The following is a 21,825-nucleotide window of genomic DNA, read 5'->3' as shown; positions in this document are numbered from 1 at the left end:
GGCTTAACTTTCAGTGGGGGTAACAGGCCTGGCACACCTCACAGGGGGACCTGGGAGCCTCCACTGGCTGCAGCATGCAAAATAACAACCAGCAGAGTTGGTTAAGAATGGAAATTTGTGTAAAAGTTTTGGAAGTTTTGCTCATTTGCTCATTTGCTCATTAAGACATTCCCAAAAAAGTCAACAATACATAGTTAAACCCCCCAAAAAATACAGACTTGTTCTACAAAACTACAAAAAGTAGCATCCTTAGGCTTTAGGGAGATAGATTAAACACAGGCTTGCATTGTTTGTGTGTTCTATGGGTGTCTTGATTGGTTTGTGTTTGTGTTGTCTTGTGTCTCCTCCTAGACCTTTGTCAACGACCTCCGAATCCCAGACCAAACCTACATCACGCTCAAGCTCTCCGACATCATCCGATTTGGATATGATATCTTTTCAAGCACATCTCCTCATTTTAATTTGGTTGTTTTTCCACTTTTTGAAATCAGGAAGTATACAGTATGTAGTGCAGTGTAGTCAGGTGGTTCAGATTAAACCTTTGTGTGCACTAGAAAACCTTTTGTGTTTCTTCACCTGGAAAAATTAAGCACACCCAAATTCCAACTTGGATCACTGGCAGCAAAGCCGCTTTCATGTTTGTGAGTCGGTGAATGTTCACTATGTTCTGTAAGGAATACCAGTCATGATCTAAACATTCAAGACTGTGTGTTTCCATATACCTTTGTAAGTTATACAACACATCCGATTAGGGTCACACACATAGCCTAACATTCGAAGAATGTGATTGTGTTGTGCTAGTTACATCAAAGACATGATTTCCAAGGAACCACACATGTTATAGAATAGTTTATAGAAAGCCTCTTTTAACTATCTTAAATGTTTGTGTGGAATTCTTTTAAGGGGCCACTAGCTGTAAGTCATTGTAAGCTGATGGTCAAGTTTTCTCAAGTGTATTGTTCCAAGGCCAGGTCTTGTGTGTAATTGTGTTTGGCATCAGTGCTGGTGTTAAGGTCCTTAGCAGTGCCCACATGCTCACGTGTACATCCTGGAGAGGAGCCAGCACAAGGTACCAGAGGAGGCTCTCAAGGTAATTGTGTGTGTGTGTGTGTGTGTGTGTGTGTGTGTGTGTGTCTTGTTAATGTCTGTTTTATTTGTGTGATTGTTCTTAAGAAGGGGGAAGTTAATGTGTTCATGGGTTAACGTTACGTGTGTGTGTGTGTTGTATGGCTCTTTGTTCTGTGTTTATGTATGGTGGGCTGTTTATGCAGTTATGTATGTATGAGGGGCATTTTCTTCTTCTCAGCCTTGAGTGCTTCATGAATGGCAATACTGTATTATAAAAGCCATTTGTCATTGGAGCGTGGGTCAATTCATGCCCCTCTGAATGTGTGAAATGATGGGTCTTTGGGGTGCATACAACTGATGTGTGTGTGTGTGTGTGTGTGTGTGTGTGTGTGTACAACACCAGCATGAGAAGTACACCAGCCAGCTGCAGATCGGTGTAAAGACGTCAGAGTCCAAGAGACGGGAGCACGCGGAGGAGAAGAGCAGAGCCACGGTGTCTCCCAGCTCTAAGCAGGACAAGAGTGACCGCAAGGCCACACCAGGTAACTGCAGAGCTGCACACTTGTCAGCTTACAACCCCCCACCTCCCCCATCCTCCAGCACAAATGGTGTAAACGGTAAACCCCTACACTTTCAAACTAAGCTTCAGGGTGACAAGAGACCCTTGGCTATCTGGGTGTCTTTGTTGTGCGGTTTGTGTGCTGCTGTATTGAGATGTTTTGTCCAGTAGTACAGAAGGTCGGTCCTTATTTGGCTATCTCTCCCACCCAACTCCACGCCCATGTGTTTGGGGGAAAAGGAAGTGTGTTGCTCTCCGCTTATTTGAATTCTGCCCTGACCATGTTCCTGCATGCACATGAGATGTGCTGATAATGTGAATGAACAAATAGCCTCTCTCTCTCTCTCTCTGCCTCTCTCTCTGCCTGTCTTCCACTCTCTCTTTTTCTTTCTCTCTCTCTCTCTCTCTCTCTGCCTGTCTTCCACTCTCTCTTTTTCTTTCTCTCTCTCTCTCTGCCTGTCTTCCACTCCCTCTTTCTTTCTCTCTTTCTCTCTCTCTCTCGGCCTGTCTTCCACTCTCTCCCATGTTGTACTCACTCATCCCTGCTCTCTGTTCAACTGTAAGGCATCAGAGGCGCTGTGCAGGGTTTGGATGGGGTTTTGGTGTTGGCGTGCTCAGCTCAGGATAGAATGATTGGGGATGAGGGATGCTGGGAGATTTTGGTAGGCTGCATGTTCAGCTCTCCCGCCAACCACCCAGGCCTTTGCCAGGGACAAGCCACTGTGTCTCAGCAGGTGCCTGTGATTTCACTGGTACATGTGCCCTGCCTGGATTTAGAATGCTGTGTGCGTGCGTGCAGGTAATCCAAGGGGGTTTGACTCCCCAACCCCTTTTTTTTGCATGGTGTTTGTCTGAAGTTATTTCTCAGAATGCCGTTGGGACACACACATTTGCTTGTGTGTGTGTGTGTGTGTGTGTGTGTGTGTGTGTTTGTGGTTTGTTTATTTTCTGGGTAATCCAAATGTTTTTTTTTTTCATTATTATTTGGTTTTATGTTAAGCATTATGCCCATGCCAGTATGTGGTCTCTACTGTAGTTCCCCAGTTACTCAGGTGGTTCTTCCTGGAATGCTTTAAGCCACTACACTGTTTACCAAGCAGTTTGTCAGAAAGTGAAGGATTGCCAGCAAAGCACACCCTCTGTCGGGGCATTAGGGGATCTTCACTGGCCCAGACAGAGCCAGTGACTGTGTGGTGCTCAAATTCATGGTGCCTCCAAGATTTAAAGCATCTCATAGATCCTGAGCCCGAGTCATGCGGGATTGAAAGGCTCTGGCTGGCTGTGAATGCCTCTCATTCATGTGTCAGCTAGCATCTGGGAAAGCCTCTCCCTGCCCTTCCTTTCCCAGAGACACTGGTGCTTTCTGCCCTTAATGGATTGGAACCATTTTTTTCTATTGGCCACAGTTAAACAGGCCTCTGTAGTTCACACTACACACACTGTATCACACACACACACACACACACACACACACACACACACACACACACACACACACACACGCACACGCACACGTTCCTTAATGAGACCCAAGGCTATGTTTACATATTACATGATTCCCTAAAATTAAATCAGAAAATGTGAAACTAGCAATCTGTCTTGGCAGTTTCACACAAATGGGGAAATATGAGTAGCCATTACATAAAGGTCCACACTTTAGTTTACATTTAGTGTGCAGAGTTACTATGTAATTGGTTGATCAGTTCAATTCAGTTCAATTTTATTTATGTAGTAACACATGAATGTCTCAAGGCAGTTTACAGAACCCAACTTGAACTTGAGCTTGATCAGTGTGTACATTGTACATTAGTTGTTGTGTACTTACTAGGATTAGTTTTAATTTAGTGTAATGGAATGTATATTTTACAAAATACTCACTGTATTAAGAACATTGTATTGTACTATTAAGATATCAAAATATCAAATATACAGTAGAACTGAGTCTTCCCTGTCTCTGTCCCTGTTCTCTGTGATAAATGCCCTCCTGGGTTTTACCCTGTTTGCCCCGTGGCAGGCATCTCGTCTCATTAGCATCTCGCCAACTCAGCACAGCTCAGCGCAGAGCAGTGCTGTCCGGTGCAGAGCTTTAATGAAGACCTTTATCCAGTCTGATCACAGAAGAGGGATTAGCCTCTGCTCCTTGCCTTCAGTAAGGTGCTCTGGAGAAGGAGTCTCCGCAGCGGGACTTCTCCTCCTCCACCACCACCTCCTCCTCCACCCCACTAACAAGTAGGAGATCAACCCCCCAATCATGTGCAGATCAGCACATCCCTCCTTGCTCCTCCTCCTTGACCCATCATCAAGCCCAGTCAGGTGTTTCCCCCAAGTATGTCCTTGAAGAAGATCATGTGCTTGGTTGGTTAGTTAAGATTGGCATGGGTCGGCAAGCCCAGACTGTGGGCTCATGTTTGCAGTGTTTTAGCAGCAGGGGATGTTTCCGAGTTGCCATGTCAGATGGGGGGCTGTTTTACTCTGAGGAGCCGTTGGCTACTTCATGCTCCCTCATCATGGCCTCTGATATGAGCTGTGCACCATTGGCACCATTCACTGGAGACAAGAACTGCCAATTGCCAATTTCAAAAATTAATGAGACTAGTTGAAAACATGATGGGGGGACGAGACACTGTCTCCGGTGTATGAGCTTATGTGGTGCTTGTGAAAGAGGCCCTATGCAGGGAAGCTACTTTGGTGGTTCAGTCTCAGAGCACTCAGGGTTCAGTCTCTCTCTCTCTCTCTCTCTCTCTCTCTCTCTCTCTCTCAGTCCCACTGGTGGTCTCTGTGTCTCTCTATATATCTATTTATGTTTCACTCCTACAGACTTTCCCTCTTCCTCTTTGACTCATTCACCCATGGTCTCCACCTCTCTTCCTCTCTCTGACTCCTATTTTTCCCATGTTCTCACTCTTTCTCCGTCTATCCCTCTATCCTTGTTTGGGTTGCACTCTGCACTTGAGACATTCCCTCCCTCCACTCATGTATGTGTTGCCTCTCTCTCTCTCTTTCCGATGGGAGCGGGGTGTTGTCATGTCCCACCCACTGTGACTATGGCACTCATTCTTTCCAGTTGCAGGCCAGAGATGCCCTGCATACAGCTAGAGCTACACCAAACCCTAGCAGAGCTCTGAATAGCAACATTACATTAGCTACACTCAGCACTGCTGGTTACATTTCATTAGCTCCCAGTCGTCCAGGGACAGCCTGCTTATAGCACTGTGTTCCTACAGCAGTACAGCACTGTGCAAGACACCGTGTCTATCTGAAACAGTCCCTCTGTTGTCTTGACAGAGGGGGAAAGCAAACAGAAGATAATGGAATGATATGCAGAAAGAAGTCAATAGAGAATTTAGGATATGTGTCAGTGACAGATCTTTGGAGACATGAAAGTTGGATGTTTATTATTACCATATTTGGTTTTGTTTTAGATAGTAATAGAGTGAGTAATCTTTTTAGACTGTGTATGTGTGTGTGTGTGTCCTGCATTCTTTGCCCCTCTCTTCTTTTGTTGATTCCACTCTGGGTTACTGCGGTAACAGGCTAGAGTTCTGATTCTCTGACTGTGCTCAACTGCTCGGCTGATCAAGAATGTGCCGCTTCAGCACCCTCTGTCTCTTTCACACACACACACACAAACACACACAAACGCGCACACACATACACAGACCATCCCCCTATCTTTTTTGCATTTAGACAACAAGTAGACGGATTAACAGGCAGAGAGCCAACCCAGCTGTTTGACGTCATGAGAGAGAGGTGATAGGCTCGCTTTGGGCCTCATCATCAGTAGGGAAGCTGATGACGACCATCTCTTATTCACACAAACCCACATTTACACAAAAACTCTGCCTCCTTTCTCTGTGTCTCTCTCTCGCTATCTCTCTCTCTCTCTCTCTCTCTCTCTCTCTCTCTCTCTCTCTCTCTCTCTCACTCCCTCTATCTCCCTCTTGCGCTCTGACTCTATCTGAATATGGCTCTCTCTGGCTCTCAGTCTGTCTCCATCACGCCATGCACAGCCACAACTGTGTCACTGTTTAATTGATTTTTTTGTATTCCATCACCTCCAGTGAAAAGACAGGATTAGGATTAGGAGCTGTGTTGGCTCTCTGCAGGGGGATTACACCCAGTGCATGTGTGTGTGTGTGTGTGTGTGAGAGAGAGAGAGAGTGAAAGAAAGAGAGTGTGTGTGTGTGTGTGAGAGAGAGAGAGTGAAAGAAAGAGAGTGTGTGTGTGTCCGCGTGCGTGCGCGTGCGTGCGTGTGTGTGTGTGTGAAAGAAAGAGAGTGTGTGTGTGTCCGTGTGCGTGCGCGTGCGTGCGTGTGTGCGTGCGTGTGCGTGTGTGTGTGTGCGCAGCTCAGCAGGCGGATTAAGCCGTGTGTCTGCTGGGTGTGGGGGCTCATGTCCTCTTGTCGTCTTGTTGCTGCTCTCTGATGCCTCCAGTCTGAAGGGTTTTACACGGCAGGCCACTCTAATCCACATTACAAAAGACATGCTGCCTCATCGGCTGGGGTGGGCGCACAACAGGCCATTTCACATAGAATTTATCAGAATCTGAATGCTGAAAATTGTATGATAACTTTTATCTTTTGTTATGATGTCATCAAATTATATGTGAAATGTAAACATGAATGGAATGGACAAATGGTCTGACTTGGAGTCATTATGGTCAGCACAGGACACAGTGGCGTACATGTCCAGTCCTACAGAAGCTAGACGGTAGACTTTTATGTGATGCTGTCAGACAAGCCTGTTGTGGTCAAGTCAAAGCATTGTCATGTGATTGACACAACAAACATAGGGCAGGGCACCATTTACTGACTAACTTGTCTTTGTTATTGTGTGTGTGTGTGTGTGTGTGTGTGTGTGTGTGTGTGTGTGTGTGTGTGTGTGCGGTCTCTTCAGATGCCCCTGTGTCTAGACCCACTCCTCTGTATGGGCAGCCTTCTTGGTGGGGAGATGATGACGAGGAGCACCTGGACCAGTGCGGTAAAGGTCTGCAGACACACTCTCACTGTCACACAGTAACACACACACACACGCACAAACAGAGAGAGAGAGAGAAAAGAGAGCGATAAAGTCATACAGAGATGGATGATCACAGGCAGACAGCAGCCTCACAGGTCTGAAATCACATACCTGCTTGAAGGAAATTGCACGCACACACACACACACACACACACGCACACACACACACGCACACACACATATGCACACACACATATGCACACACACAAACACACATGCTCGCTGTCTATTGCACTTGATCCCTATAACATGTACCCTCAAGCACAAACCCCAAACACACACTAACTCAACCCCCCGGTCACATCATGCATCTATTAAGTCACCATCTGTACTGGGTTTCTCAACCCTTAGCCTTTGTGCCATTATTTAGCAATACCAGCTCATCTCTCTCTTAGTCCAGTTCAGTTGGTGAGGGGATGTTAAGCCTAATGCATGGAATTAAAGTAAAATTGATGACAATCTCATGTTGTCAATACACACACACAGACACCCCCCACACACACACACACACACACACGCACAAACATACCACATACACACATACAGTACACATACACACCCATAATCCTGTTTGTCTGACAAATCCATTTGATCTGTGTGATGCTTGAGTGTATGAGCGGTTTGATGTAGACTGGGTTAGTTGTTTTGACAGAACTGAACTCAGAAGAGCGGAAGCCTTGTCACACATTCATGCGTATTTCATACAGTGTATTCCAACACACATTTATCTTCCTTATTCACACACACATATCCACACAAACAAGCTCTCACACACACACACACACACCGTTACACACACTCAAACACACTCACAAGCACATACACCCACATACACACCGAGTCTCTTTCCAGACTCTAAGGGATTATTCCAACAGTGTTGGGTTATTCCAGGATAGTTTCTCAGAGCCGTGTGTGTATGGAGCGGTCCAGCTGGCACGGGTGGATGGGCTGAAGCATGACTGAGTTCTGTTTAGTCAAAGCCACTGGGAGTCGTTCTGTTTGGTTCTGTTTGTCTCCGTCTTCAAAAACAAAAGCAGGAGGAGCTGCGCTCTGTTGGCGCTTTCGTCAGCACGGCCGCCCATCACGTATGCTGTTGTGTATACACTGCATCAGTTCCCTGCTGTCATTTGCTGTTTCTATTTGTATATGTTTTGTGTGTGTGTGTGTGTGTGTGTGTGTTTGTTTGTATGGTTGTGCGGTTGTGCATGTGGGTGTTGTAAATTCTTAACCTGCTTGCCTGCTTACAATGAGACCAGATCAGGCTCAGTGGTGGCTAAATATAACTGCGATAAGGTTCTGTGCAGTGCTGAACTCTCACCTGCTTGGCCCCCGAGGATCCTGATCTGTGGTCTGTCCCGTCTCCTCGGTGTGCCTTGGCTCTCGCACAGATCACATCGCCGATCACAGATGCCGATTAATCTCTAAATCTCTACCCTACACAGCCGACTCCAAGGAGCCGGGGGTCAATGGCTGCCACGGCGACGACCCGTCCAAGCCTGTCTACTCGTACCGACGGGAGCCCAGCTACTTCGAGATTCCTACTAAGGAGATCCAGCAGCCGGCCGGCCGACCCAAGACGTCCGAGCCGCCGCAGCCACTGCAGCTCCAGGAAATCCCCACCAAGGACACGGACGCCCAGGTCCCGAGCCTGCCGATCCCCATCCCGGCGACGCAACCTGAGACGCCTCCTGTGGTGCAGAGCCACGCGTCCTTCACCATCGAGTTTGACGACTGCGAGCCGGGCAAGATCATGATCAAGGACCACGTGACCAAGTTCTCCTTTCGGCAGCGCCGGCGAGAGTCGGGCGGTGGAGGGGAGCCGGCAGCATCAGCCGCCGCCACGCCCCTGGAGGAGATGTCGGCAGAGAGCAAGGTCGCTGATTGGCTGGTACAAAGCGACGTCGGCATGATGAGGAGGAAGTCGCGCACAGATGATCTGTACAGTACCAAGAGTGACCTGCCCATTAACAACAAGACACTCAACGGTGAGAGAGCCTGTGTGTGTGTGTGTGTGTGTGTGTGTGTGTGTGTGTGTGTCTGACTGGTGAATAACTGGTGACTAACTGGTGCCCCATTGGTTAGCGCTGGGATTGTGAGAAGGGATTTGGAAGGCTTGAGATTACCTTCACCTGGTTTCTTAAGCCTTAAGCAGAGGCCAACGTAAACGTTGTCACAAAACTTGTGTAAACATAGGTAGCATGATTTATGCATGGAGATTTTGTTTATTGTTGTATTTATTTGTAACTATTTGCTTGTTTTTAATGGTGTTTATTCTCTCTTGTTGACAGATCACCAGCATGAAGATGGGACTCAGAGTGATTCTGAGGATCCTGTTCTAAAGGAGAAACAACGTCTGCACTCTCAGTCACCAGCCTCTACCCAGAGGTCTCCACAACCCCGGCAGCACTCACCCTCTGACCTCTCCACCGCACGCTCTTTCACCCCTCCTTCTATCGAGCCCCCGCTCACCTCCTCCACCCCCGCTCTGTCCTCACCGCCCCAGAGCCAAGCCCGGGGCGACCCCCAGCAGGCCTTCGTCATCGAGTTCTTTGACGACAGCAACGCGCGCAAGAAGCGCTCGCATTCCTTCAGCAACAACATGGGCCCAGGCGAGGCCAACGTTGTGCTGAAGAGCCGCCTGGAGAAGAGAAAGAGCGCCGCCCTGTTGGGTGAGAGAGGCACTGCAGCGCAGGGCTCCACTCTGCCAACGCAGCAGTTCACCGTCCCGCTCAAGGGCTCGTCGTCTTCAGGGGGCTTCTACAGGGCCGGCTCCCTGCGGCGGGAGAAGACGGACGTGCGTCTCGGCTCCTCCTCCAACTTCTCCTCGCGCTCGGCCTCGTCGCGGCCCTTCGGCAGTGTGGGCCGACGCTCCAAGCTGGCGCAGGACTTTGCCAACGAGTTCCTCCGCCAGTCCCGTCCTCCGTCAGCCACCGCTGCCCCTGCCCCTTCTTCATCCTCCTCCTCCTCCTCACCTTCAGCATCCACCGCCACCTCCGCTGCCTCCACACAAGCCCCGCTCCAGCGGAGCACGCCAGCCTCCTGCCCCAGCCACCACTCCTCAGGCCCCAAGCAGTCCTCTGTGCCTATGAAAGGGCCCCTGATGTCCCTGAAGGGGTCGGACCCAGACCCCAAGGCCCCCAGAGCCTTCAGGAACGAGGAGGAGGACAGCCTCAGTGACGCTGGTACCTACACCATAGAGGGCGACATCCAGGACAAGGAGGTCGAGGAAGCCCGTAACAGGATCGATAAGGTAAATAAAGCCGTCATTTGAGGGGATCACAATACATACAAACAAACAAACATATCTGAATGGAGTTTGGATGAATTTTAAAGTAATTGAATCCATTTTTGATAAAGTTCAAGTGAACTTAACTTGACTAGCTGAAGTTAATTGGTACACACACTGTGACACTATACACACTGAGAACTCAACTGGACTTATGTGCATAAGGTACACATAAACAAAGGTTCTTCTTCTGAACAAGGCAAATGAAAGCCTCCTCCTGAGTAGTGTCCAGGATTAAAAAGGGACAGTTGTCCATTGTTGACCGATCATCTGTCCTAGCTGCTACATCCTCAGCCTGCTCAGTGAAGTGCTGTGTTCAGCTAGTTCATTAGCAGCATGGAGGGAGACTGACTCTCTCAGCAGACAAGTGCTGTTTCTGGAGGCATCATATCGGGGATCACCGCTAATCTCCAGAGAAACTGATCTCTCTCCTGCAGCACGAGGCATGGCATGGCTGCACTTTGTTTGGGTTGATCTATTCAAATACTGTTCCACAGCCACTCCCTACTCACTGCAGACAGAAAGCAGTCTGTTGGAATCCACGCTTACTAGGAAAGGACAGAAGATCGTTTGCAGTTTGGTTTAATATGAAACACATTTGCAAGTCCTCTCATTTTTGCAATTGGCTTAACATTGACTGATTTTAGATTTGCAGATTTCAGATTTGCAGGGGATACAAGATAATAGGCATTATCCCAACGGATTCCTAACCAAAAAACTGTTTTTGAATTGAAAGTTCATTCCCTTCCTAAAGGTTAATTTTCCAGTTTAGCTAAGTACCATAGCTTACTCTTGGGGAGCAGGTTGAGTCTTGCCCTGGCCGCACCTTCTGCTGTCTTTGTTCTGTTCTCTCGCTCTCTGCCTTCTCTCCTCTCCTCTCTCGGGTTTCTCAGTCTGTCTCTCCTCTCTCCTCTCCTCTCTTGGCTCTCTCCCCTCTCCTCTCCTCTCTTGGCTCTCTCCCCTCTCTCCTCTCCTCTCCTCTCCTCTCCTCTCTGCTTCTCTCTGTCGCTCTCTCATGCCTGCTTTGTTCCTGACAGGTGTTTGGTGTTGTGGAGAGTCCTGACTCCAGCACCCAGCCCAGCCCCGAGGCCTTTAGGCCCGAGCTCTTGGGCAGGAGACGCAGCAGCAGGGAGGCCCAGTCTAGCAGCCTCTCTCATAGTGAGGGTAGTTCTTCTGCCCCTGCCCAGGGCAATTACTCAGCAGGCTTTAGCCAGTCGCAGGTAAAACTTTACTAAACAAAAACAACAACAAAAGCTCCTCTGGGCTCTCCTCTCAACCATTTGTCCCACACACTGATCCATCTCATTGGTCGATCTTCCCAGTCAATCCAATCACTTAGCCAATCAGTGGGTCAGCCTACCATCCTCCTAGGTGGAAGCTCCATCCTGCAATCTTTGCCAGTGGTTCTTCTGTCTGTGATGATTCTTCTTCATCCCTCACCCCGTTGTTTGGTTCCTCTGGTGATTTGGTGTTTATGCGTGAGGTTGAGTGTTCTCTCTCTGGTGATGGCTTCTGTGCTGGATATGGGACTTGCCTTGTGAGATGGGGCTTTTTTCTGCTGTTCAAATGTGTGTTACAGTAACTGCAAGAATGTTAACCTTTACAAATTAATTCATTGAAATCATATTCATTAGTATTATTGGGTCATTGTTTTGGCCTTGTGTTAAGATTTGTTCCATCATGTATTAACAATCATGGAACCTCAAACATTTGCAAAAGCAGTATTTCACAAATAGTTAAGGACCCACTAGAAAGGGTGAAAAATGAGTCCCCGTTTTAGAAACAAATCTCCTATCCACCCACAGACAGAAGTGCAGTTGCGCTAGAAGACCAACTCCTCTCCCCCTGTCCTAACCCATGTGGCCGTCCACTAATGTCCACCCGCTCCTCCACAGAGCCAGTCGGAGTCCTCCGGGGGACCCAGGTGGGTGTCCAGGTGGGCCAGTCTGGCTGACAGCTACTCCGACTCCAACCCAGTGACGGGCCTCTTCGACATCCCGGCTCAGATGGACCTTTCAAGCTCTGGTGAGACGTTGGGAAAATTTCACTCTAAATATTTAAGACCCATTCTACCTGCTTGTTCAAAGCGGAGAAAAATTATATTGTTTTGAGTAATACAAATACCCACCATTTGTTGTTGTAGCAAACATTTGAAGCAAACATTTGGTAAAGCTGACTGTTGCATATTGGTTTATATGCAACCAAATACACAATGTCATTGTTTTTCATGCAGTGGTGAGGTGGGTTTTCTAATGATTTTTTCTTTTAGCATTACACTTTGATAGTCATAATTGTCCCAACTTATGATACCGTACAAATAAATAATGTGAATCCAATAGCTAGCATCTGTCCATGTGTCCCAGGTGGAGCGCGGATCATCCACCAGGCCATGCTGAACAAGAGCTTTGAGCCCTCAGAGTCCGAGGGCACGCGCTCACGCCGCGTCCTTCCTCAGGTGCCGTCGCAGGAGAAGGCAGAGGCCAGCCCACCCAGCATCCACATCCAGCCAGACCCCTACGGCACCTACGATGTCAAAGGTCGGAGGTCAAAAAGCCCCCGTCAGAAGGAAGACGTCCAGCGCCTGCACGTGCAGGACGACCTGGACCCGGACAGCTTGAGCGACGCCAGCAAGTCAGACGACAGCTCCGTGGTCGAGCAGGGCAGGAGGTCCAGTTTAGGGAGGTCCGGTGGCAAGAGCTGGTCCCGGAACCGGACCGACACCTTGGACGTGTCCGCCAAGTCCACGTCCTACTGCGTGAGCTCCGAGGACAGCCTTACCAAGCCCGAGTGGGACCAGGACGAGCGGCCCAAGTTCTCCAGCGCCACCATGACCAGGCACAGGCCCACCAGTGCCACCGGCTCCACCACCTCTCCGCCCAACCTGGACGGCCAGGAGCGAGCCGGCAGCGCCAGCCGGAGCGAGGGTGGCACTTCCCCGTCGTTCTCCAGGCAGGAGAGCTACACCAAGAGCCAGGCCGGCGATGATGGTCAGCAGAAGCGACTGCCCAACATCTCCAACAGCCAGGACTTCTCAAAGGACCGCAGCGCCTCTGCTGGCATTGGCACCCAGGACACTCACTCGTACCTGAAGCAGACCGAGGATGTCCTTGCTGCCCTGGAAGCCAAGCTGCAGGTTCAGAGCTATGGTCAGTCGCTGCCCGCTAGCGCCTCAGCTGGTGTAGAGGACTCGCTATCCGGAGAGTCGGACGTGGACACGTCCAGCACAGTTAGCCAGCTGAGCAGCAAGAACTCCAGAGAGTCGGTCTCCGGGACCGGAAAGAAGTCCTCTTCCTCTACAGCCACAGGTAGTGTCCACAAGACCAGGTCATCTGTCAATCTGATGGACCAGGACGGCAGCCGACCGAGCCCGGCCCGCACTCGTCTCTACGAGAAGCGGCAGGTGAGTACGGCTGACTCCTTGTCTTCCTCTGGTCGTCCCCGGACCAGCCTGCGGCAAAGCGTCAGCAAACACGGCTCCATGGACTTCAGCGAGGACAACCTGCTCTCTGGCTGCGTGGGAGTGGGCACGCGACACTGGTCCGACTCCATGACCTCTGACCAGGAGTCTGGCTCGCGGACGTCCTTCATGCGCAAGAAGAGCGCGGCCCCCCTGCAGAGGGAGGAGCCCACCAAGACGAGCCGGACCGGAGGAGGCGGTGCTGTTGCCCAGGCTCTGGGCCGCTCCAACTCCCTGTCGGCGCCCCGGCCCACTCGGGCCTCCATGCTCCGCCGGGCCCGCCTCGGAGACGCCTCCGACAACGAGGGCCCCGAGACGGAGCGCACCTGGCAGAGCGCCAACGAGTCCGGAGTGCCGGTGGGCACGCGCGCGCCGCCCCAGGAGGTCAAGCAGCAGCAGCGGCCGCTCTCACGGCTGGACCTCCTGGCTCTGCCACGCAAGCGCACCAGCTCCTTCACCACGCCCAGCGACACCGAGGCCTCGGCCCCCCCGCGCACCGGCTTCTCCAACCGCAGCTCCGAGTCCACCACGTCTGTGCGCAAGGCCTCCGTGGCCGCCGACCCCAAGAGCGTGGCCAGGAAGGCCGCCGTGCAAGCGGCCCACAAGCCCATCATCCGCGGACGCTCCAGCAGCGCCAAGTACGCCAGCAGCACAGCCAGTGAGTACGAGCCACACTGCTTCCTGTTTCAGCTCCCGACCATCTAACCTAATTACAGTATTTTTGTATATGTAAGTGTACATTTGTGTTGTAAGTGTACATTTGTGCTCAACGTTCCATGGTATTCATTTTAAAGTGAGATATGTATACCTTATCAGTGAGTGCAAGATTTTATGCAGATAGTTTGGTTGGTTGGTGTCAATAGAAAGGAATGTAAGCCTGCGGGATATGAGCCTGAGGCCTGAATGAGTTGGTTTATATGACAATTGGGGTCAGGTGGCTGACCTGGTTTCCATTGGGGTTTATTTTTTCCCCTCCATTGTCTTTAACTATCACACAACCTCTTTGGAGTGTGTAGTGATTGTGTGAGTGTGTGTTTGATGACAACAGTGTCCTTCCATGCCTGTTGGTATGTATGACTCAGAATTAGGGTTGATAACTAAACCTAAGCTAACATAAAGACCTCTCAGTCCTTTTCAAATCTCTTTTGGAGACGGAGATAAGACAAGTAAATAGAGGTCTTTGGTTAGCTCATGATTAGTATCCTCTAGTCTAACCTAATGATTAATCTCATTCTACTCTTACTGGGCTATCATTCTGACCATGTTTATCTGTGACATTCTTTGAAGTGCATTTACTTTGGATTGCAGACGTTTGGGAAAAATGTTTCCAAAGGCCTGCCAAAGTGTTTGTCAGTTTGGGAATTTGAAAAGGTCAAGATTATAGAATTAAAGAAAATAAATGAACCCTTTTCCAATCTGACAAGGCACTTGTGCAGTCTCTGATAACTGGTATTCGGTCAGAGTGTGGGACTTTGTGGTCTTGGGAATAGATTTCCTTTCACATTGTTTCTCCCTCTCTCTTCCTCTTCTCCCTTCTTTCTTGGCCTCCCTCTCTTTTTCCCTTTTTCCTCTCCACACTCCAAACCTCCCTTCCTTCATTAACCCGGGTGCTTCCAACAACAACACCCCCCCCCCCTCGCCTCCTTACCTGCCCGGGGTGCCGCCGCTAGGCTCCCGGAGGCGCCAGAAGGGCTCCGACTACACCTCCACGTCTGAGGAGGAGTACGACTCCAACCACAGCACGCCTAAACACAAACGCTCCCACCACACCTCAGGGTCATCAGCCTCGGGGACGCCCCGCGGTCAGACCCCCGTGCTGGCCCGCGCCGGCCTGCGTGTGCGCAGCCGGGAATCTGGGGAGGAGAGCCACGGAGAGGGAGACGCCTTCCAGAACTGGAGCTCGCACAGCGCAGAGATCGCCAGGTACGGTGGAGCTACAGTAGCATCTGCAGTCTGGTTTTGTTGCCAATAGCAAGAGCTCATATATGATATTGCATGTGTGTATGTGTTTGTTTAATACAGTAACAGTTGTTAGTCATGTTCATCCTTAATTTGGACTTAAAGGATGCACAGTGAAGACAATGCTAGGTGGGTTTCTAGTATGTCACAGGCCTTGAATGAGTTTTTATTTTTTGTTGTAGAGTTAAATTGTTTCACAGTTCTCAGCCATATTTACCATTAATTTTGAGCTAAATGGCTATTTAATTTTTGTTTTGTGAAATCAGATACAAAAACTAACATTAGCATTAGCCAAGCGATAGATAGATAATTATATTTTACAAAAGCATTGCATTTGAAAAGGTAAGAACATAGGAGGATATCCTGAATGAAATACTTCCTTAATTGAAGGCTGTGTATTTGTAGTGGCCAGCATCCTTAAGTACTCACTTGTAAGTACACAGAGGTGCAGAAAGCTTCCTCACAGTTTCCATCAGCGGTACGCTCACAGCTGTGAGAGAAAGAGGAAGTCCCTATAAGCCATATCATGGCACATTTTGTAAAAGTTAAGTAAAACTCACTTAAAATGCCCGTCATGCAGAACATACTTCTGCCTTTGAAGAGCTTTGGGCTATTTTGGCTCAGGTAACCTTGTTATAACTGTTTGTGGTGTTTAAGGAAGGGAAGTGTAACCTTCTTTGAAGATGGTAATGGCTGTGACATTTATTGGGTGCTTTCTCCTGTCTGATATTCAAGCAGAATATTTTAAATGTCAAATGCATTCATTTATTATTCATTTTCTGTTCATTAATAGTTTTTTTTTTCTTCTTCTCAAAAGCGTACTTGGGCCTTGTAAATTCTCCTCGTCAGTGAGTGACATTTCTCCATGATTCCTGCAGGCTTAGTCAGGACCTGGCGAAGGATCTTGCCATCTTGGCGCGGGAAATCCATGACGTGGCAGGAGATGCAACGGAACAGCCGCAGGCGGACGCAGCCGAACCGATCTCCACCGTGCCAGTGCGAGAGGAGGTGGGTTATTTACCCCACCGTCCACACCTCCCATGTCACACCTACAAGTCAGATGCTGGATCTTTATGCTTGGTAGCATGATAATTACTCTGAGACATGTTTACTCACTGAAAGGAAAAGACATACAGTGTTAATGCTCTTAGAAATTGTATGACTGAAATACAGCATTGTACTGCTACAGGCAGTTCTAAGTACATACTGTGTGTGTGTGTGTGTGTGTGTGTGTGTGTGTGTGTGTGTGTGTGTGTGTGTGTGTGTGTGTGTGTCTCTGAGTCACAAATGAATACGGTCATGGGTATGCCTAGCCTTCAATATTCCTCCGGAAACCTCCCGGCTCACTTAAAATAAAGTCCTCAGCTGAAGCTGTATGATTGTTTGTTTATTGACATTTAATATAGTGTGTGTGTTGTCCCCCACAGCTACGGCATAACATTCCAGAGGCCAGCTTGAACTTCCAGAAGAGTCAGTCTGCCTCAGGCTTGGCCAGACACCCCGATCAGGTCCTCTACAGCCAAGAGATGACCTCCAAACATCGGGGCAGAGCCCAAGATGAGGTTGGGATGTTTTCTTCTTATTCTGCCTCCACTTGGGGTGGTTTAGTGACTAACCTGGATATGTGAACTTAGGGTAAAAGAAGAGTCCTATGGCTTTGTTTTGCTAGAATGAAGCCATAGTGTTCTACCTTTTGGAGCTTTATCAGTATCAGTAGCTTACCCAGGTTTGCACTAATCCACACACTTGGATTAGACCCCTGATCTTTTCAATTTCCCATGACTTAGCTTACCGGTAGTTTTCAACTTAGTAAAAATGTGTTCTTTTTGCTATTGTGGCTTATTCACCCCTCTTCTTTAGGTGGCTGGAGAAAATCTGCTGCTGAATCCTGTGTCTCAGGTCTCTCTGGCTATACGGGAAAACACTGAACAGCTGACCGAAAAACTAAAGTGAGTCGCTGTTGCTGTAGTTGTGCTTACCTTTAAACGAATGTTTGGACATGTTAGTGAAAAAAAACAGTCAGTGTTCAGAAGGGCTGACACCTGGCTGTTTCACTTCTGATTTCCAAGGGGCCTAACCAGCTGTGAAATTAAATTTAAAGTGGCCTTTGGCTCTTACTAGAACTTTTCAGCAAACATATCTTGTAAATGGAGGTTTTAAATGCAGAAATACACCTTAGTGTTGTTTACCATTGATGGCATCAGCGCAGCCCTTCATAGCTCTATCTGAATATCCCAGTCTGCTTCACAGCACTCAGTTGATATTTGTAATCAAACGCTGCAAGCGCTGTGAGAAACATTTGTTGTCCAAGTTCTGTGTTTGGACTGTTTAGCCTTTATTAGGCAGGCCAATGAGGAGAAGACAGGAAATTAGTGGGACAGAGAGATGGGGAGAAGGTTTGAGAAACGACCTGAGGTCAGACTTGAATCTTGGTCCCTGTGGGCAGTAAGCCTGTTTATGGTTGTTGAAATGCGGTATTTTAAATGTGTTTCCTTAAGAAGTGTTCTAAATGTTTTCTAACAAGAATGTATGCTGTGACCTTTATGCTGTGAAACAAATTATATATATATATATATACATATATATATTATATATATATATATATATATATATATATATATATATATATATTTCTTCTTTTCAGGGTCCTGTTTCAGAACAAAGCAGACGTTTGGGAGGAAATTGAGGCAATCAATTCAGACAATGATATTCCTACTCACAAAACAGGCAACAAGGTATATTTTATGAATTTTTATATAGTAATTAAGACATTTTAGACACTTTTAGAAGTAATTATTTAACATACAAATGTTGTCCTCTCCATAACTTTGTTACATTTCCATCTTAGGAAATTTCAGCTATTCTAAAAGAGCTGAGAAGAGTGCAGAGACAACTGGAAGGTCAGTGCATCATCAAGGTCCCTTCTTCTGACTGATGTTAATGGATTCGTGAGGCTTTCGTAGACATCTGTGTTTGTCCTCTCTCCTGCGTTGCCCCATTCTAATCAAGTTCACTATGGTGACAGACAATTTCATGAAACAGTATAAATTATGTTCAAACAAGAAAAACTAAATTGTTGCAAGCAAGCAATCAGGCAGACTGATGATTTTTCACATTTTGTTTTTCTTTGAGTGCTTGCTTGTTTGAGCTAGGTAAATATGACTGCCGGAAATGATATTTTAAATCTGGTCACAGGACATACTGATGTACAAGTAATATTGAAGCCTTTCTTTATTTTTTCTATGTATTGGATTATTCTCTTACTCTAAGAATATAGCAAAACAAATGACAGAGTAGTGGAATATGTGCTGTGAGTAATGTAGTGTGTGTGTGTGTGCGTGTGTGAGAGAATTGTTATTATTTATTCCATTCATCAGTATATCTCCCCTTTCTCCTTCCCAGTCATTAACAACATCATCGAGCCGGATGGCAAGGCTGAGCTGAGCCGGGTGTCCTCCAGCAGCACGCCCTCTCTGATGGGGCTGAGGGGGGACAGGCCGCTCCTCAGAGACAGGAGGCCCACCACCTCCCCACGGGCCAGCGGAGCAGGAGCAGGTGGAGGTGGTGGTGGTGGTGGGCCCCCACCTGCCAGACCTGGCAGCAGGAAGTCCGGGGCCGCCTCAGACGGAGAGAGCTTTGTGGTGTGAGGAGAAGAAGGAGGAGGAGGAGGACACTGGAGGTCTCCTCGCCATGCACTCTCACTGGGACTGCTGCTGCACTGATGGGAGAGAGAGAGAACGAGTGAGTGAATGAAACAGAGAGAGTGAGAGAGAGTGAATGAGTGAGAGAGTGAGAGATGAGAGAAGTTAGTGCACTGACAGTAGTCGGGAGACATATTTGCACTTTGTCCATGTTGTACCAGACCGACTGTTTTGCAGCACAAAAAGGATTGTTTAGAGAGCCCACACTTGTTCTCTTCATGTCATTTGGCATTTTATTTTGTGTGTATGGGGAGGGGTGTGTATGTGTGTGTAACCATGCCACAGTGGGGCACTTCGTATTTGGTGACATGGACGCTCCAGTGCCATGAAGTACATCAGATGAATTTGTCACTTTGACATATTGAAATATTACACAGTTTACTTGACTTTTTTGTGTATATATTTTTGTAGAGCTATACAGGTCTTGATCTGGGGTTAATAAATGGTTTCCTTGTTGGGTTGAATCACGTGTAGGTGTAATACCTACAAACAAAGTTATTAGTGAAGTTTCTCTTTTATTTTGCTTTGGAAGTCAGTGGAAGTGGATGGCTTAAAGTTACTCCGTTCCTCAGAATAAATGAATTTGTCCCAAGTTATTCTGTCCACAACACAGCAATGGGAGCATATTAGTGAGACTATAGAAATTGTATGTAAGTACATGAATGAGCCTATGTCTCTGAGAGCCAAAAGCTATATATAATTATATTGAGGAGATGGGAGGCAGGTCAACATGCACTTTGTCTGTTTGAAGTTGTAAATGACTAAAGGATGGTATGTGCACTGATGGTATGTGCCTGTCAGGCTTCGTGTGCACCAGAACTGAGCATCTATGCGGAGAGGGTGGCCGTTGCTTGTGCTTGTGCTGGTGTGTTATAAGGGGGTGGTTTGCTATGGAGGGAATGGGATAGGGTGCTTTGGCCTAGTTTTTCTGATTACTTGCCCAACCTTTGTGATTGGCTAGTTTTGCTGATGTGACCTTATTTAGGGTGTGGAGGTGCACTGAGGCTTGGCCCACAGCAGTGTTCTCCACACACAGCCAAAGGGCTCCTCCTCAGGACCAAACTCTCTACTCACTACAGTAGTTTGGGATCAGAGAGGTTCAGCATTGGATCTGCCTGGCTCTTGTATTGGACTTCTTGTATTGTTGAGACTTTGACCGGACCTTAAGAAGAAATGGCCAGCACTCTCTTCACACTTCAGAAATCCTTTCCAATCAGAATGATCTTGAGAGCTGAGAATCTGCATTTAAAATGTTTGAACACTACAGATGAAGTCTGTGAAACATGAGGCTCTGGGTGTCTCAGGTGCCTGTCATGTACAAATTGCTGCTGATTTTTTTATGATTGACAATCGTTTGCGTGTAGCTGATTATTTAGCAGTATGCACCAATGGTGCTGTGTCAATCTTCTCAGCTGTGTAAATCATGTGAATGCTGTCAGTGCACACACACACACACACACATACACGCACACACTTATTTACTCACTCATTCTCACAGACACACTCACATACACTCACTCTTGCTCTCTCACACACACACACACACACACAAACAAAAATAAAACACATTTAGTTCTTGTGATTAACTTAGTTTGTCTCATTTTGTCAAGGCACAGGTATGGTTTAGTATAAATGGCTGAAGCTTCAGACACAAGGGCTCCTGGGTGACTATGGCCACCAGAGCTTCTCTGCTGTGGTGAGCCCAGTTGCCTTCAGAGGTGCTTTATATCTCTTCGACTGGGAGCTCCTGCATCCTGCGGTACACCTGACCATAGGGTCCATGTCTGCACACCTGTGCTGTTTACATGAAAAATATCATATGCGTCACTTGCACAGAGTTGTGTTCCTCTTGCGGTTTATGCAGATGCCATGGTTACTGTATTCCCAGACAGGCCCTGACTTCCTGCCTGCCTTGTTATGGTGTTAACCACCACGGTCACAATTGAGAAGTGATTATTTTATTTCCTTTGTTAAAAAAGACACCAACTGACTGTACACAAGTCATAGGCTAAAATGTATGACACACACACAAGGTCTTTGTAGACACACTATTAAAGGTTATCTGGCACTTCCTCAGAGTGTATATTTCATTCCACAACTTTTTTAGTAGTGGAGGTTTTGGGTACATATCTGTTTCTATGTTCAGACTGACACACTACACTGATTTGCACTCTATATCTGCATGAGAGCAGACGAGCAGGCGTGAGGCTCCAGTTGTTTGGGGATATTTTCATCCTCAGACCATTGGCAAGGTTTTGTTCTCCTCCACCTCAAACAGATTTTAATAGAACACTGATGTTGGTTTTTTCAAGCAATTCTGGTGCTCAGACTGTGGTAATTGGATGGAATTGCTTGGTTACATCTTGGACCAAATGAACTTCCCTTTATAAAGCAGTTCAACTCTGATAACAAAATCCCAGCTTAAAGCTTTAAACTGCTCTCTTTCTCTCTCTCTCTCTCTCTCCTCTCTCTCTCGCTCTCTCTCTCTCTAAAGTTAGCTGTATGAAATCATGTCATTTATACAGAATGTATCAATCGCTGAATGTCAAATTTGCCTACCAGATGTAAAGAAATAAGTTATCGATGTCATGAAAAAAGTACAATTTTGTAATGAAAATATATATAATTTTGTGCATAAATGTAATTCAGAGGTGTATGATTTTTCTGTTTGTAATAAATTGATCTGGGCAAACATTGACTCTGAGTGTACTTTTGAGGGTTTTTTTCTTCAACTGATAACTGAAAATAGATAAGACAGACAAACATACCTACATTTT

The 21,825-nt window shown here is 47.5% G+C and overlaps 1 protein-coding gene across 3 annotated transcripts in view; it reads left to right on the top strand.

Annotated features, from left to right (window-relative positions):
* Nucleotides 1–21,731, top strand: part of cep170ba (centrosomal protein 170Ba) — a 28,632-nt gene extending 6,901 nt beyond the window's left edge. Inside the window, exons 4-19 of one of the 3 annotated variants that reach the window (XM_048228528.1) lie at nt 352–430; nt 1,032–1,090; nt 1,472–1,610; nt 6,523–6,612; nt 8,088–8,630; nt 8,934–9,895; nt 10,969–11,151; nt 11,827–11,956; nt 12,295–14,046; nt 15,059–15,311; nt 16,226–16,355; nt 16,775–16,909; nt 17,208–17,296; nt 17,992–18,082; nt 18,196–18,247; nt 18,750–21,731. In XM_048228528.1, coding sequence (XP_048084485.1) covers nt 352–430; nt 1,032–1,090; nt 1,472–1,610; nt 6,523–6,612; nt 8,088–8,630; nt 8,934–9,895; nt 10,969–11,151; nt 11,827–11,956; nt 12,295–14,046; nt 15,059–15,311; nt 16,226–16,355; nt 16,775–16,909; nt 17,208–17,296; nt 17,992–18,082; nt 18,196–18,247; nt 18,750–18,994 — 4,932 coding nt within the window. In that variant the 3' untranslated portion in view covers nt 18,995–21,731. Of the gene's footprint in view, nt 1–351; nt 431–1,031; nt 1,091–1,471; nt 1,611–6,522; nt 6,613–8,087; nt 8,631–8,933; nt 9,896–10,968; nt 11,152–11,826; nt 11,957–12,270; nt 14,047–15,058; nt 15,312–16,225; nt 16,356–16,774; nt 16,910–17,207; nt 17,297–17,991; nt 18,083–18,195; nt 18,248–18,749 lie in introns of all 3 variants that reach the window. The other 2 variants (XM_048228527.1, XM_048228529.1) reach the window with 2 other exon arrangements.
* Nucleotides 21,732–21,825: the final 94 nt, after the last annotated feature.

This window comes from Alosa alosa, chromosome 19 (assembly GCF_017589495.1).
Source record: "Alosa alosa isolate M-15738 ecotype Scorff River chromosome 19, AALO_Geno_1.1, whole genome shotgun sequence".
NCBI lineage: Eukaryota > Metazoa > Chordata > Actinopteri > Clupeiformes > Clupeidae > Alosa > Alosa alosa.
This window is presented reverse-complemented; position numbering and strand designations above follow the sequence as displayed.